Genomic DNA, 18,612 nt, shown 5'->3' with positions numbered 1-18,612 from the left:
TATTCTGTCTATATTGGTAGTTGGTAATTTACTTTGAATTCTAAGTTTGTCGTTATAAGTCAAAATTCAAACTTTGCTCAAAATGATTTTGACAATTCAAAATGCTGATTTATTCCAATTTCCTGAAATGGAGAAATATTTGATTATTACAGTAGTTTTGTTTTAGTAATAAAATTTTCCCTTTTCCTGATGCACTTAATGTTTATATTTCTGTGGCATGTATATGTTAAGATTACTGTAGCATCTCTACACCAATAGGCCCAAATTCCTTTTTTCTAAGATTCCTACAAGCCTTGGAAGGAATTATAAACATCCGGGACCCATTAGAGGCAGTGTCATGTCCATTCATTGGAACATCTGCTGGAAGGGGACATTGTGGTTACTCTTAAGGATGGTAGCAACCAATAGAGATCTCCTGTATAGGGAGGGGATGAGGGGTCACCTCTAGCTTGTGCCAAATACTTGTAATTGTAGCTTTTGTATATATTACAAACTTTTAGTTTAAGTGTAGTGCTGACTTTCATTATCAACACATTCCAGCAGAGATGATTTTGTAATTTTAATAAATGTTTGGTGTGGAGAATGTTATGGTTATGACATTCCTGTGATATACCAAATGTCATCGTAAAGTTACACTTGGTTGTAATTCATGTTGAATTGTAGTAGATTTTTTCTCTTGTTTTATGTACAGTAACAGTATCCGGTATCAATCATTTCATAAACACAACAACCATTCAATTTCTTGGAGAATCTTCAATGCTGTAATACACAAATGAAACAGGAAACTTGAATACACAAAAAACAAGTATTTATTTCCCACTCAGATTTATTAGAATTCCTTAGATGTTTATCAAAATAGTAAAAATATATACTTGAATCTGATGTTTTCATTTGGCATTATATTTTAGAATTGACTTAAATGTGCTGTCTGTAGATCGTCATCTACACAAAAACTAAAACATATTGATGCTACATACCCATTTGTCCTGTGTCTTATACCTTCAGTATGTTGCTGCTATGTTCAGGTAGAACTTTTCTTTCTCTTGTTTGATTGAAGTTAATTTTCCTGGAACATATTACTTGTACTAGACTGGGTTTGGAAATCCAGAATATCTTGTCTTGACATTAATGATCATCTTTGTTTTTACAACAATGTGTGATGGTAAGGAGACCAGTAAAACCACTGTAGTACATGTACTTCTGTTTATTCTTGTTTTCAAATGTTCACCTTTTTCAGAATTATGCCAACTGTTAAGGGATAAAAGAAAGAAAATGTTTTCATATGTAGCAGCTGTATAGCACATCTTTATTCCTGTTTAGTAATGGAATAAAAGAAATGTTGTTTCTGGGCTTAACAAATCCAAGTTTTATGTCAATGGGAAGTTATTTATTATTGATACAGAATAGACTTAATTGACTTACCAGTAGGTATTGACAAGCTATATTAAGATGTCTTTCCTGGTCAGTGTAGTGATCAGAATTAACAGTAAGGCTAATGTGGCCTTGTTTGAACGTCGTCGTTGTGGTCATAACAAGATATAGATAATGGAGGCGTGATAAGTCTGGACAACTTCCTGTACCCCTACTGCTGACAAGACATGTACATCTTATCATTGAATGGATATTTGTCATCATGTGTACAGATGTATTATTATGCTGATGTGGTGTATTTTGAAAAATATTCCAAATCAAAAAAAAAAATACAAAAGAAAAGTTATTTTATTTAGCCAGCCCAGTCTGAGCCATTTAACTAGGGGGAACAATGTGTATAGTTATTTGTTTTGTCTTGGTTGATGCCAGGTGTTAAGAAGCTGAAGGGACTAGATGTGTTTGCACTGGTTAAGGCCTTCTGATAAATGGATAGAAGTAATCTAGGATTTTTGCCCTGATAAAGGCCCTACGTTATATGGTTAAGTCCATATAATTAATGCCTAAAGTGACTATGTATGTTTTGACTTGGTCCATGTTATACTAAAGGGCTGTAGTGGCTAGTTATTCTTTGCCTTGGTCAAGGTCCTGTGATAAAGGGCTGTAGTGACTAGGTATTCTTTGCCCTGGTCAAGGTCCTGTGATAAAGGGCTGTAGTGACTAGGTATTCTTTGCCCTGGTCAAGGTCCTGTGATAAAGGGCTGTAGTGGCTAGGTATTCTTTGCCTTGGTCAAGGTCCTGTGATAAAGGGCTGTAGTGACTAGGTATTCTTTGCCTTGGTCAAGGTCCTTTGATAAAGGGCTGTAGTGACTAGGTATTCTTTGCCCTGGTCAAGGCCCTGTGATAAAGGACTGTAGTGGCTAGGTATTCTTTGCCTTGGTCAAGGTCCTGTGATAAAGGGCTGTAGTGACTAGGTATTCTTTGCCTTGGTCAAGGTCCTTTGATAAAGGGCTGTAGTGACTAGGTATTCTTTGCCCTGGTCAAGGCCCTGTGATAAAGGGCTGTAGTGACTAGGTATTCTTTGCCCTGGTCAAGGTCCTGTGATAAAGGGCTGTAGTGACATATAAAGGGCTGTAGTGACTAGGTATTCTTTGCCCTGGTCAAGGCCCTGTGATAAAGGGCTGAAGTGACTAGGTATTCTTTGCCCTGGTCAAGGCCCTGTGATAAAGGGCTGTAGTGACTAGGTATTCTTTGCCCTGGTCAAGGTAAAAGGGCTGTAGTGACATAGAAAGGGCTGTAGTGACTAGGTATTCTTTGCCCTGGTCAAGGCCCTGTGATTAAGGGCTGAAGTGACAAGGTATTCTTTGCCCTGGTCAAGGCCCTGTGATTAAGGGCTGAAGTGACTAGGTATTCTTTGCCCTGGTCAAGGTCCTGTGATAAAGGGCTGTAGTGACTAGGTATTCTTTGCCCTGGTCAAGGCCCTGTGATTAAGGGCTGAAGTGACTAGGTATTCTTTGCCCTGGTCAAGGTCCTGTGATAAAGGGCTGTAGTGACTAGGTATTCTTTGCCCTGGTCAGGTATTCTTTGCCCTGGTCAAGGCCCTGTGATAAAGGGCTGAAGTGACTAGGTATTCTTTGCCCTGGTCAAGGTCCTGTGATAAAGGGCTGTAGTGACATATAAAGGGCTGTGGTGACTGGGTATTCTTTGCCCTGGTCAAGGCCCTGTGATAAAGGGCTCTGGTGACTAGGTATTCTTTGCCCTCGTCAAGGCCATGTAATACAGGGCTGTAGTGACAGATAAAGGGTTGTAAGTGATGGATGCTGTTCTCTTGGTCAGAGCTCTGTGATAAGGACTGTAGTAACTAGGTATTTTTTTCCATGATCAAGGTGGGATGATCATGACTTTCTAATGAAAATATTGGATTGTCTGTACCAGTTAACCCCCACCATAGCTAGAATTTGAAGTGGTCCTGTTGTTTGGGGTAGGAAAAAGGCTTTGAGATATTTGTTGTATGTATGTACTGACATAGGACTAATCAACACCACCTGGACTGTTAGTGGATAGGTATTAGGGGATGTTTACCTTGACTGGACTCTCTCCCCTCCAACACTAGGCTGGATGCCATTATACCAGAGCTACCTAGCACTTATTGAGGAATAAGATCGACCAGACTCAGCTGTTATCTTTAGCAGAGAGAGCACATATGAGTTCTCCCCTCTCAAAGAATGGTGCCTGCCCTGGCACTGGTGGATGGTGAGTAGCAGTACACACTGCTAGTCTGCCTGGCCAGGCAGCTGGGTTGGACTTAAGTAGTGTACCCACATGTCACCAAAGGGTCAGAAATGGTTAACAATAGTCATCTTTCCATACCATACCATCACACTGACCAGGCAGCAGTAGGATACCCAAGGACATCTAACACATCGACCGCCATCAACATACCAGAATCTGATGCTGTAACCTCTACATAAAACATTTCACCTAAAGTTAATTGTTTTTATACTGTTGGTATAAAGACCCTTAGACTGGTACCAAAGCTTGGTCTGTGTGACTGGCATTGGACTTGGTGTTGTGTGTGACCTATGAGGAGGGTGACTTGAAACACCAATATCAGCTGATTAGACCCCCAGCTGGGCTGGTAAACAGCTGACTGGCTGGCTGATCATCAGGAGCCACAGGACTTATCAGTACCAAGTCTGGACTTACCAGTAGTACCCAGTCAGTGAGGGATGTGTCCATATGTACTGGGGACAGTGTATATAATGTGTGGACAATGTAGATAAAAAAGTGTGAATTTATTTATTTATTTAATAATTTATTTAATTTATTCAACTATTTATTAACAAACTACAGAGATAAAGAATGACTTGTCTCGTTCAGAACACCACAACACCATCAGTTGGCGGTAAGTACAATTTTATATAGCATAATACTGACATGTTCTTTATGAAGGAGAGCATACAATTTTATATAGCATAATACTGACATGTTCTTTATCAAGGAGAGCATACAATTTTATATAGCATAATACTGACATGTTCTTTATCAAGGAGAGCATACAATTTTATATAGCATAATACTGACATGTTCTTTATCAAGGAGAGCATACAATTTTATATAGCATAATACTGACATGTTCTTTATCAAGGAGAGCATACAATTTTAGAAAGGACAATTACACCTACTTTTAAGTTGGTTATCATTTAATAATGTTTTATAAACAGAGGTTTTAATATCGGTGTCAGTGTTATGTGGAATTTATTCAGTAAGTTTAATTTGATAAATCACAAGTCTTTAGTTGAAGTTTTTGGATTTATCTGATAAATTCCATATTACAGTGACACAAGTATAAGATTATTTTTACACTATAGCTATTTCTGAATAATAAGGGGAAACTCCTAAACAAAGTTCTGTAACAGATAAACAGTATGTGTTTTACTACAGACACAATCATGTGACATCATCAATACATAACATGATTATGATGTCACAGTAGTTTTATTACTCAATATGATATGACATGACAAAACAGGACAGTTATACAATAAACGTTATTGATTGGTACTGAAATTCTTTGGAAATAGTGAATAATTGTGTTGGAAATCTGGATTGTCAGTATGATATCAAAGATAGGTTGTAATACCTGTGGAGGTGTCATTCTGTGTTGTAATACCTGTGTAGGTGTGATTCTGTGTTGTAATACCTGTGTAGGTATCATTCTGTGGTGTAATACCTGTGTAGGTGTGTAGGTATCATTCTGTGTTGTAATACCTGTGGAGGTGACATTCTGTGTTGTAATACCTGTGGAGGTGTGTAGGTATCATTCTGTGTTGTAATACCTGTGTAGGTGTGATTCTGTGTTGTAATACCTGTGTAGGTATCATTCTGTGTTGTAATACCTGTGTAGGTATCATTCTGTGTTGTAATACCTGTGTAGGTATCATTCTGTGTTGTAATACCTGTGTAGGTGTGTAGGTATCATTCTGTGTTGTAATACCTGTGTATGTATCATTCTGTGTTGTAATACCTGTGTAGGTGTGATTCTGTGTTGTAATACCTGTGTAGGTATCATTCAGTGTTGTAATACCTGTGGAGGTGACATTCTGTGTTGTAATACCTGTGGAGGTGTGTAGGTATCATTCTGTGTTGTAATACCTGTGTAGGTGTGATTCTGTGTTGTAATACCTGTGTAGGTATCATTCTGTGTTGTAATACCTGTGTAGGTATCATTCTGTGTTGTAATACCTGTGTAGGTGTGTAGGTATCATTCTGTGTTGTAATACCTGTGTAGGTATCATTCTGTGTTGTAATACCTGTGTAGGTATCATTCTGTGTTGTAATACCTGTGGAGGTGACATTCTGTGTTGTAATACCTGTGAAGGTGACATTCTGTGTTGTAATACCTGTGGAGGTGACATTCTGTGCTGTATTACCTGTGTAGTTGTCATTCTGTGTTGTAATACCTGTGTAGGTGACATTCTGTGTGTTTCGGGTGTTTTGTTGTGTTTGTATTAATGATATGGTATCATTGACCTGTCTGTTATAATTACCCATCCATACTTTAACTACATGGAAAAGGTTGTAATTGAGAGAAGTAAACACAAATTAGAAACAAGTTACTAAGTAGCTATCAAAGGCGAGGGTTGCTGACCTTGAAATATACTGGGAGGTTTGCCAAGGAAAGCTGGAGAATATGCTGGAATATGTTACATATTTCCAATGGTAAAATGTTCTGGAAATGTACCCTATACAGTTCTGACAGACTGACCAGTGAGAAACATTGGTAGATACATAGGGAACGCTAGAGTCACGCTGTCCAAACAGTCTGTATTAATATATAGGATACTATACATTAGACACTGTCTGACAGAAGGACCTTATATCAGGTTAAACCTGTTATGTAGACACTGACACATGTATATCAAGTTCAAAGGGATTTTGAGTCTATAATGTATATCTATAGTTAAACCTGTTATGTAGCATAATGTATTTGCTTTGAAAAATATGTCACATGGTGCAGCAAAGCGTATATCTTATTTCAACCTGTTATGTATGATTATAATGTATATCTTGATAGTTAAACCTGTTATGTGGATTCATAATGTATATCTGATAGTTAAACCTGTTATGTAGAGTCTATAATGTATATCTGATAGTTAAACCTGTTATGTAGAGTCTATAATGTATATCTGATAGTTAAACCTGTTATGTAGAGTCTATAATCTAGTGCTTATTGTTGTCATGTTAATCTTTAGTGGTTACTAGATATTCTCTATTACCTCAGACCATTCATTTGGTTTTATACTAACTACTGTAAAACATAAAAGTAGAAAGGATGAGGCACACTTTAAAACATGTTTATAAGGTGTATCATTCAAAGAAGTGATTGAAATAGCAACATTTACGATAAATAAAGAAGAACTGGTTCCAAGGTGAACATGAACATTTGGCAGGTTTTTTTAGACATCTATTACCTTCACTTGAAATCTAATTACCTTTTCAGTACTTTTTTGCCAATTTGTTAATAAGTGAAATTTAAGTTCAATAAATTCCTGTTCATCACTGTTAAAAAAGAAAGCTGATAATGACAATGATAAAACTCAATACCCAACAAAACACACTATATAAGCTTTGGCAGGTTACATTTATAGTTTGGCAGTAAGTGATGTAAACATGAGCTGTGAGGTATAGTCACTGATGTTAAAGCACCAGAAAATGGAAACCGAATGGACCAAGTTACCATATCGCTTAGATCACCCAAAAAATAAATACCCTATCTCATTAGCCATGTTATTTGTTTATGTGTAGAACACGAATGGCAGGCAATTTATTTGACAGGGCTACCTGTAAGTTTGGATGGCTGTTTATATATGTATGTTTCTGATGAAAATGTAAATGTTTTTTACAAGTTACATAATGTGGAGGAAGGACAGGGGAGTGAAGAAAGTAGTTGGCCACATCAAAGATGTCATCGTAAACTATATTGTTGATAGTGTGCTTACTCAGCACATCTCCACCAAACACTTGTTGTAAACACATCAATACTCAGCCTCACAGGTTACCCTTCTGTTCCAATTAATAAACATTGTCAGAGTCTCTCACAGATTATCTGCTGTGCTTACAGATTTTTTATTCCAGGCCAGACATAGCTTGTAAGTTTCTATATCTAAACCAAGATTAATCTTCAATTAAACAGTAATAACTTGAGCAGTTTATTACCAGGTGCAGGCAGATGCTTGATAATAAACTTAATTAGTTGGATGTTTTAAGAAATATATTCATGATAACATGGAATTATCAAAAAAAAAAAAATTGTTACAATAAAAACAAGATTGCATTTTGTAATATATAAAAAATTTTGTTTTTATGTTTATAAGGCAGATTAAGAGAACCATTTTAGCACCACCCTGATTACTAAGGTGCCATTGGGACATTTGTCACATAAAAGATTTGTGGTCATAGTATCATGCCAGGTCACTAGGAATCCTGCTGACCAGCAGATGTCTTCTGGAGATGGCCTTTCTGCCTCCCCCAGATTCCCCCAGCATGGCTCCACCAAGCAATAGAGTGGTTTCTAGGTGTCCTACTGTGGAGGGCCTCTCTAAATGGAGTCTCTCCTGATTTACATAGGATTCCTAATTAGAATCATGTCTCTGTGGAGCTATAGATTAAACCCACTGATGACTGAACAGTAGGGAACACACTTTCCATAATTTGAATGATGGCTGTCTTGGATTTTTTTTCCAGATCTAATTAATTAAGACTCCATGTTTAATTTGATGATGTATCCCTTTACCTATTTGTGTTTTATCATGATATCATGGCAAGTTCTAAGATTTTGGTAGTTGATAATTTGATCAATATTGAAACGAAAAGGTGTGTTCATGTTATCTCATAAAACTTTGAACTGATTATTTGATAGTTGTGCTGTACTATCCTACATCAATTCTTACCTGATCATATTATAGTTGTGCTGTACTATCCTACATCAATTCTTACCTGATCATATTATAGTTGTACTGTACTATCCTACATCAATTCTTACCTGATCATATTATAGTTGTACTGTACTATCCTACATCAATTCTTACCTGATTATATTATAGTTGTACTGTACTATCCTACATCAATTCTTACCTGATCATATTATAGTTGTACTGTACTACCTGATCATATTATAGTTGTACTGTACTACCTGATCATATTATAGCTGTACTGTACTACCTGATCATATTATAGTTGTACTGTACTACCTGATCATATTATAGTTGTACTGTACTACCTGATCATATTATAGTTGTACTGTACTACCTGATCATATTATAGTTGTACTGTACTACCTGATCATATTATAGTTGTACTGTACTATCCTACATCAAGTTCTTACCTGATTATATTATAGTTGTACTGTACTATCCTACATCAAGTTCTTACCTGATTATATTATAGTTGTACTGTACTACCTGATCATATTATAGTTGTACTGTACTACCTGATCATATTATAGTTGTACTGTACTACCTGATCATATTATAGTTGTACTGTACTACCTGATTATATTATAGTTGTACTGTACTACCTGATCATATTATAGTTGTACTGTACTACCTGATCATATTATAGCTGTACTGTACTACCTGATTATATTATAGTTGTACTGTACTACCTGATCATATTATAGTTGTACTGTACTACCTGATCATATTATAGTTGTACTGTACTACCTGATCATATTATAGTTGTACTGTACTATCCTACATCAAGTTCTTACCTGATTATATTATAGTTGTACTGTACTACCTGATCATATTATAGTTGTACTGTATTATCCTACATCAAGTTCTTACCTGATTATATTGTTACTGAAGTAACCATGAAGGTTACTTTACTGGCTTTGGAAAATGAAGTTTGTATTCGTGGTTAAGATACTTAAAAGTGAACTCCCTGAACAGACTTTGTTTTTGATTAGTTCTGACCTAATAATATCATTTCAAGTTTGTATACGTTTTTCAGATACCTAAAATGAACCCACTAAACAGAATTTGTTTTTGTTTAGTTCTGATCTAATAATATCATTTCATTACAAAAATCTGAGGTGTGAAAGTGACTGCAATGATTTTATCAGCAGTATAACACTATTTTGTTGTTCCAGAGGTGTGAGATAGATCACATTGTCTTATGACATAATCTGCCGAGGTTAAATTTAATTCCCAAGAGTTCAGCGATAGTAGCATGTGGGTTAGGATGCTGGAGTTGCTTTGAGGAACAGATAAGGTCACGTCTGATGGGCTCTATAATGACACACGACTGATAACAGAGTTTCATGGCTACCTAAGTGTTTTTGTATGGGTGTATCTGCCATCACTTTAGAGCTGTAGTACCCTCTAGCCTTCATTTCAGTCTACTTTCACTTTCCTATGTAAATATTCTTCCGATTCTTTAGATCATTTTGATAGGACACTAATCTATTATGTTTATATCTCAGAATTATATAGCACACCCATTATGATAAAGCTGCTTTATAGTTTAACTGAGATTAAAACAGATTTCTATTTTCAGTAAGAATATAAGTAATATCTTGTGGAAATGTAAGGAAGATAGACCCTAGGTGTGTGTGTTGGTTTAATTTGATGAAGTGAACTGGATTATGAAGATAGAGCTAGTAAGTGCCTGCTGAGCAACAGCCCTGTATCTGTGTTGTATTGTGTAGATCTCCTAGGCTACTTTGTGTATGTTATGTAATATATTGCTTCAAGGCTATGTAACAATTCTGACAGATTCTATAAACAAACTTGTTATCATAAACCTTACTTGAACACATTCCAGTGGCTTTTACAGTTTGTGATGCTGTGTGGATAGAGTATATACTTCATAGGTATAACTCATCGTACTGAATGGATAGAAGATATACCACTATGTAGATAGAAGATATACCACTATGTAGATAGAAGATGTACCACTATGTAGATAGGAGATATTCTACAGCCTGATTGAAGATAGATTTTGTTCAAACCTAAATATATGAGTTAAGTTTTAATCATTATTCAATATTGATTTGACTACCAGTCAGCGTGATGTTCCTGACGTGACGTGTTGCGGTAAGAAGGAGAATTGTATATCCATCACAATAAGACTTCATCCCTGCTGAATAATGTTACCAGACTTAGACACTTGTCTTCATTTTGTCCTTATGAAATATTCAAACCAAAGTTGTCAAGTGATGTATTGATTTTTAAGTGAAGTAAAAACACAGATATGTTGCTGGGCAGAGAGAAAGTGTATTAGATCCAAATACATATGTCATTACTCTGAAATCATGTTGTCATTCTAAGGTACAGACAACTCCTGTTGTCAGTCATAATGAGGTGTTGACATCTTGTTGTCATTCTGAGGTGTAGACAACTGCTGTTGTCAGTCATAATGAGGTGTTGACATCCGGTTGTCATTCTGAGGTATAGACAACTGCTGTTGTCAGTCATAATGAGGTGTTGACATCCTGTTGTCATTCTGAGGTGTAGACAACTGCTGTTGTCAGTCATAATGAGGTGTTGACATCCGGTTGTCATTCTGAGGTATAGACAACTGCTGTTGTCAGTCATAATGAGGTGTTCACATCCTGTTGTCATTCTGAGGTATAGACAACTGCTGTTGTCAGTCATAATGAGGTGTCCACATCCTGTTGTCATTCTGAGGTATAGACAACTGCTGTTGTCAGTCATAATGAGGTGTTGACATCCTGTTGTCATTCTGAGGTGTAGACAACTGCTGTTGTCAGTCATAATGAGGTGTCCACATCCTGTTGTCATTCTGAGGTATAGACAACTGCTGTTGTCAGTCATAATGAGGTGTTGACATCCGGTTGTCATTCTGAGGTATAGACAACTGCTGTTGTCAGTCATAATGAGATGTTGACATCCTGTTGTCATTCTGAGGTGTAGACAACTGCTGTTGTCAGTCATAATGAGGTGTCCACATCCTGTTGTCATTCTGAGGTATAGACAACTGCTGTTGTCAGTCATAATGAGGTGTTGACATCCGGTTGTCATTCTGAGGTATAGACAACTGCTGTTGTCAGTCATAATGAGGTGTTGACATCCGGTTGTCATTCTGAGGTATAGACAACTGTTGTTGTCAGTTAGGTGATGTCACTATGAGGTAATGATGGCTTCTCTTTGACAAGGACCACAGATTCTTGCACATCTATGACCAAGTGTTAAACAAAGTATAGCTAAATATTACATTTCAAAAGTATTTCTTCTCCAGATAGTTGATACCCAGTAGATTCAAAAACTTTTACATTTCATAACCCTCATGTCCCTAGTTTTCCGCAAGGCAGGGATTGATTTTTTAGCTATAGTTTATATAGGAAAATTCAACTTTTGGGTTTATTTTGTTACATGTCAATGGGAAGATATTCAACCTTAGAAATATCACATTACCTGAATTAGCTAGGCTTAAACAGAGATATTTGAATATAAGTTTAGTTTACTTCTGCTTGCAAAATTTTAATTTTTGTTTTTTCCATATGAGAAGCAATCAAGGAAACTAGGTGATATTAATTTTATCACTTTAGCTGAATCAACCAGGTGGGAATACAGCTGTAGTTGTCAAAGTGCTATGAATTACAGCTGAATACTGCTGAGTCAGCAGTTGATGCACCACACACAGTCACAATGCACAGTGACAGTTACAGCCCAGGAGATATATAGATGAGAAGATAAGGAGAAGTGTTACCAGGTTACTGATGTCCAGGGGAAGTGTGCAGGGGTCAGTCACCTGACCTTGAATAGGTAGCCAGCAGTTCACTTGGAAGTATGCCCAGACTGTACATGTGCAAACTCCTCCTTACTGCAATAAAAGTATCCAATAGACTGATTGATTTCTGTATTGTTGTTGCTTGTAAAGAAATAATGGCTTTGCCCCGCTAAATTAATTTACATCATGGTATGTATACTCAGACAAGGATATACACACATGGTTGGTGAGGAACATCATTACAGGAGTTTGATACATTGTCAACACAATGAGAGGGATATATGTTTATTTTGTAATGCATGAAAGGTAATTAGAAAATATCATTGACTGGAGGAATGTTGTGGATATAACTTATTTAAGATAAATACAAAAACACAAAAAAAGCTACATGTGATATACAACTTACACACAAAATTTTCATCTAGAAATGTTCCGTGAGATGTTTTTTATGTCAGTTCTAAAAAATGGTATAAGATTTCCAGTTCTCAGAAATGGATCTTGAATACTGCAACAATTTACCAGCATCCTGACAATAGAAAACAGTTTTAATTGTCCAAGGTTATATTAACTACTATCCCTATTCTGATGTTTTTGTAAATAATTTCAAAGTAATTACTTTAAAAATATTGTTGCTTTATCATGGGATGTGAATGAGATGTGGATGAAATCAAGCTGTCCATTGTAACAAATTTATATAGGTATTGTACAAAGATCTAGATCTGCTTTGGGATTGCTAATGTAAGCTGTGGTTTGTGTTCTTCCTTTCCTTAAACATCTTCAAAGTGAATCCCAGTCAGCCACATTGAATGATTTGATGTTGGTCATGATGATGGAAATCTCATCAGTGAATACTTCTCTGATTCAGCTACTTCCTGTACAGAAATCCTTTGTAGCCATGTTGACCAGTCACTCATGTGTAGGGCTAGCTACGACTCTGTTGTCATGTTGACTAGTCACATCCTGTGTTGGGCTGGCTATGACTCTGTTGTCATGTTGACTAGTCACATCCTGTGTTGGGCTAGCTACAACTCTGTTGTCATCTTGACCAGTCACGCCTGTGTAGGGCTAGCTTCTACTCTGTTGTCATGTTGACCAGTCACTTCCTGTGTAGAGCTAGCTTCTACTCTGTTGTCATGTTGACCAGTCAGGCCTGTGTAGAGCTAGCTTCAATCTGTTGTCATGTTGACCAGTTACGCCTGTGTAGGGCTAGCTTCTTCTCTGTTGTCACTCTGACCAATCACTTCCTACGAAATCTGTCATCATTTGGACTAGCCATTTCCTGTGAGCGATTTCTCCGAGCTATGATTTTTTAAAGGTTTGGTTGCCCACAACTGCGGAGTGCTTTATACTTTAAACCAGAATTCCTGGATATCATCGCTATAAAGGTGTACATAGATTAGAAACTGAAGATGATATTAAATTATTTATGGTAATAAATCGGTCAATGCAAAAAATGTCTTGTGAAGTTGGTTCGGCAGCTGAGTAGTGAAGAACAGCCTGACACAACATCTTAAGATAAATCAACATCCAGCAGAGCGGGAGTGGGGGAGTGAAGCTATAGCCTTTTTATTGACCCACTTTATAATGTCACGATGTAGAGAAACAGAAACCAAAACAGATTTGATGAAGAACAAATGAGGTTGATCCATGCCGCCTTGTAGGTAGTCTTTGCAGCTCCTTTGGGAGTTGTCAAGGTAACATATATACATATAAGATGGTATAAGGGTTGAAAATACATTATGAAAGCCAGCCAAGACCTTCCTTATAGTGCAGTGATAGCATACCACATGTTTTACACATTGGCCTGGTATTTTCTTTGGTGGTAATAAGCAACAACACATTCTGATGAGGATGAGTCATTGCAATCTCTCTCTATCTCCTACGTTTTCATTCATCCACAGCATACGCACCAATATGTTACTAATTATAGCAGATTTGTTGGGACATTTTTCAAAAAAATAATAAAACGGCTTGTTACTTGTCTGTAGATATCGGGCAGCCATTTCTAATTGATTCGGGCAGCCATTTCTAATTGACTCGGACAGAGTTGTGAGCAAATGAGGTATGATGTATGGTCTACTGCAATTCTTTATCAGAGACGGCATCAGTATTAATAACCTCTAACCTACCTAGACATTCCAGTTAATCCTCGTACGTTTTCTCCGACTCTCATTACATTTCTAATGTTCTAATTTAACTTGAAACATTACTTTATTTTTCTCATATGGCACTTTCTGAAACTCCAGTAAAAGTAGATTATGAAGTTTGAAACGGGATGAAGACTGAGACAATTTACTGGAGCTATTTTGGATCTATTTATGTTTTCTAATTTCATTTTTATAGTCGTTTCTGCGTTGAGGGAGAAAATTTAATTTCAACCGAAGTTTATTTCTGATAAGTGTTAAACTCTTATATGGTATCAGAAGAGACGCTTCAAAAGGTTTAGTGATGACTCCTCATTAAAACATCGAGATAAAATATTGTTTATGACAATTTCAAATTTATTTTACAGTCTGTTATAATGTAGTAAGGACATACAGTGCCAACAAATATAAGCCAAGAACAGTTTTGTCCTAATTCAAATGGCTTGAATTCAAATTGGTGTAAATCAATTAAACTATAAGAAAGGCCAATAAGCTTGTTCAAACTTAACCTCTGTGATGTACGTGGACTTAAAGTTTACTGTTATTTTGAAGTATTATACCTGGAAACAATATTTTTCTGTGGAATTTTGTGTGAGAGCTTCCATATATATATATATATATTTATAGAACATTGATCTAGCCACAAGACAATGTTAGGTTACCAAAACATTTTGGAAAACATTAATATGTTAGGTAAACTTTTCCCTTAGACACACTGTAAGTAAAGCATTTCTTTAAACCAGTTTTTTTCAGGCATATCAAATTCAAATATTTTGTTTCAAATTTTAAGCATTGAGTTTACTTCAAAATGAGTTTTGATATATAATATGTTGCCACACCTCAGACAGAAAACTGGGAGAGGTCTAGAGTGGAAGTGTGATGTTTCCTAGATCCCGGTAGCCCACTGGGAGTTAAACCAGAGTCAGCAATTCAATTGATAACACTTTCAGACAGATATATTATTTTTGTTAAACAACATTAACTCAAAAGTCAAGATATCTTCAGATTTATAGTGTAAATATATGTGCATATAAAACAGCTGAATTTGAAGCATCAGTACTTGGTTGTATTACGGTGAGCTAAAGAATAACAGAAACTTCTACCTTATCTATTTAGAGTGAGGTTGTAGAATTCTTGTTTTCTGTGTTTTATAGAGGAATTTAAAAAAAAAAAAATCGGAAGATTTCCATGAAATGTTTGTGTGCTGATTTTAGTAAGTGTATTCTGTTTTTGGAATCTATCTGATGTAAAATACCTCTGTTATCAGGCCAACAACTCTATCACACAAATCTTTTATGTCACTCTGTGTTCTAGTTTTACAAGAAACCTGACTTACTTCTCATATCTAGTACATCAAATTCCTCATCTACTCTGTAATTACAAACATAATGTGGGGAAGAGTTTTATTAAAGGCACAATTTGAAATAAATTGATTGATGATATTTTTGTTTAATGTCAAGTACATAGTAACAGAACAAGCTATAACAATCTTTAACAATTCAAAAATTATCTTATTGTATAGGAATAATTACAGGATTTTATTTGCTCGTGTTTAAAATCAAAATGCTGAGTGTGAAAGAGTATGCAGAGGGATGTTGTATCCTGTTAAATGGAATTAATTTTCTTTTGTTAAAGATGGTCTGATGTTAAAGTTCAAAGAAGGATTTTCACTATTTATGATAGCTCACAGAATTTCCAGGATGTTTTCCATTTATAAAAATAGTAAACAATTTCATGGATAAAAGGCAATGACATGTGTGCCAAATTAGGCTTATGTTCAGTGTTTGTGATAGCCATTTCTGGAACTCTGGCACACCAATGTTTGTGGTCATGTTGCCATGTGAACACAGAATGTTCAGCTGCTTTGTGGTCTATCTCCACTCCTTTCTCTGTCAGGGATGTTATTATCCAGATCTCTACTCTGATGTTTGATCACTTACTGGCAGCTGATTGGATCTTTGAGAGTGATCTTTGTCATTAGAAAGCTTTGTCTGATCTTAGTCATCATAAAGCTTCAAAGTACTAACGGGAATAATTTGTGGTCTCGTAAGTTGAAGAGGAAATTGGTCACTCAAGTTGTCATGTCTAGGGACCAGATCATAATTAAAAATGTTGATTCTGTTGCCTTTATAGAAATCTTGGTGTCTTTTTGTGACAAATCATTTTTGTTTTAGCATTAGTTTGGGAATACAGTGAGCATCCTTATGTAATTACCTATCACTAAGTACACCAGTCTTGGAGTATATCTACTATTGTGGGGTTTTAGGCCAATACAAATCAGGAAAACCATGGTGACCAGAAAACCATGGTGACTAGAAAACTTTACAATCCTGAAGGGGTAAAATGTCATTCATACTTAAATAAGAACACCATGAAGATGATATTCACAGGTTTCAGAGAATAAAATAGTGGTTTTCTTTATGACAGGACATTCAGTCAATAGAAATTTCGGAAAAAGAAAATATCTATTTTGATTTTCTTAACAAACAACCAAGAATGATTGATGTAGTAAAAAAGAAAAGGATTTTTTTATCAAAGGGAAACATTTTCTCCAGTGCAAGAGAAAATTAGTAATGTATATATAGTGGTTAGTTGTTAAATATATTCTTTGTGGATTATTTTTACTCTTACTGTATGAAGGTAAAGGATTATGAAGTCTGGCCAGTCATTGTAGGTCAAATACAGCCTCATCATCTCCATCTGACAAAACATGTTTGCAGCCAGGAATAATTGATGTTCTCCTTTGGTTGCCTAGGTAAATTACATGGCCACATAACACCACTGTTGTACAGTGTGTAGCTTTTGTACTGCCAAGACTTCCAATAGAAAATATGAATGGCAAGACAATATGGATGCTTAGAAAAGACTACTTCTTACAACCCCTCTCATCTGAAGGTTGTCTGGTCCCCTAAGATGATGAAAACACAAGCTCATCATTATGAAACATAAGAAAACTTCAAGAGCACCATTTTCTGAACTCTTTTTTTTTACATTAACTCAAAGTCTATTTGAAATCAATTGATCAGAAATTACCAATTTTTCATACACTTTCCACAAAATTTAAAAGGTGGCCAGCAGGAAATTACAGAAGTATGACAAAATAAATAACGTCTTCTGTTTGGATAGCTCAGGTTTTGTTTAAGCATCAGACGGAGTTCACTTTTAAACAAAGTTTGGGAGATAGGCACCATATGTTCTGTATGTACTGCTGGCAAAGGAGGTTGAAACCTTCCAGTGTTTATCATGCTGGTCAGTGCTTCCAAAGGCCTTGTGGAGAAAACACCTGTCCAGCACATAAAAAAAAACACAGAAAATTGTCTTAATGTTTATGTAGTTTACTGTAATTTTCTCTTAACAACAAAATACACTGGTAAGTCATTTTAAGTAAAGACACTTGATTTTCGGTCAGTCATAACAAAACACTCTTTATCTTTAGCATAGCTTCAAAAACAGACAAAATAATTCCTTTCAGTGAGAGAGGCTTGAGAGGTATACTGTACAAATTGATATTTCAGTAGTTAATCGGGTAGGAGATGCCCAAGAGAATATACAAATTGATATTGTGTGTGGTATATATATTAAGATGTAAGTTGAGAACACATGTAACACCAGGTAGGGCAGCCTGCCATAATGTTTCCCAGGAGACATGTATCACATCACATGCCAGATAGCCCTGACAGATCACATGACCTTTTCAAAGCCCCCCTCATTTCCAGCTAATTAGTACAGAGAATCGTTGGTAAACTTAGGTAACATGTCTTTATTGTTCAAATTCCTTATAGTAAAGATGCTGCTTAGAAATTAGGATTTGACATCTTGCTTACAATCCTTTTGGGACAAAAGACTAGTTTGAGTTAATCAGTAATGAATTTTATGATTAAAACTCCTACTAATCTATCGAACTACCTAATTACAATATGAATGTAGTTATGTGGTAAATCATATTGATTTAATGTAGTTAACTGTTCACTACCTTAGCACTTGTTATTTTCAAAGGAAAACTGACACAGCATTAATGGGGTATGAAAGTCATTCATCTAGGTATGTTTTGGGATCTGTTAGGATAGAGTTGTGGTGTCAGTGATCTGGGTATGTTTTGGGATCTGTTAGGAGAAAGTTGTGTTATGTCGGTGATCTGGGTATGTTTTGGGAGCTGTTAGGAGAGAGTTGTGTTATGTCGGTGATCTGGGTATGTTTTGGGAGCTGTTAGGAGAGAGTTGTGTTATGTCGGTGATCTGGGTATGTTTTGGGATCTGTAAGGAGAGAGTTGTGTTATGTCGGTGATCTGGGTATGTTTTGGGATCTGTAAGGAGAGAGTTGTGTTATGTCGGTGATCTGGGTATGT

At 36.1% G+C, this 18,612-nt stretch overlaps 1 protein-coding gene across 1 annotated transcript in view; it reads left to right on the top strand.

Moving 5' to 3' along the window:
* Positions 1-4,162: 4,162 nt before the first annotated feature.
* LOC132559043 (myocardin-related transcription factor B-like) overlaps positions 4,163-18,612 on the top strand; it is a 48,476-nt gene continuing 34,026 nt past the window's right edge. Inside the window, exon 1 of the mRNA XM_060223651.1 lies at positions 4,163-4,273. Within this exon, the coding sequence (XP_060079634.1) occupies positions 4,231-4,273 (43 nt within the window). The 5' untranslated portion in view covers positions 4,163-4,230. The remainder of the gene's footprint in view (positions 4,274-18,612) is intronic.

This window comes from Ylistrum balloti, unplaced genomic scaffold (assembly GCF_031769215.1).
Source record: "Ylistrum balloti isolate Yb309-2 unplaced genomic scaffold, AGI_CSIRO_Ybal_v1 Utg370844, whole genome shotgun sequence".
In the NCBI taxonomy this organism is placed as follows: domain Eukaryota; kingdom Metazoa; phylum Mollusca; class Bivalvia; order Pectinida; family Pectinidae; genus Ylistrum; species Ylistrum balloti.
The sequence above is the reverse complement of the archived record's forward strand: the minus strand, read 5'-3'. Positions and strand labels throughout refer to the sequence as shown.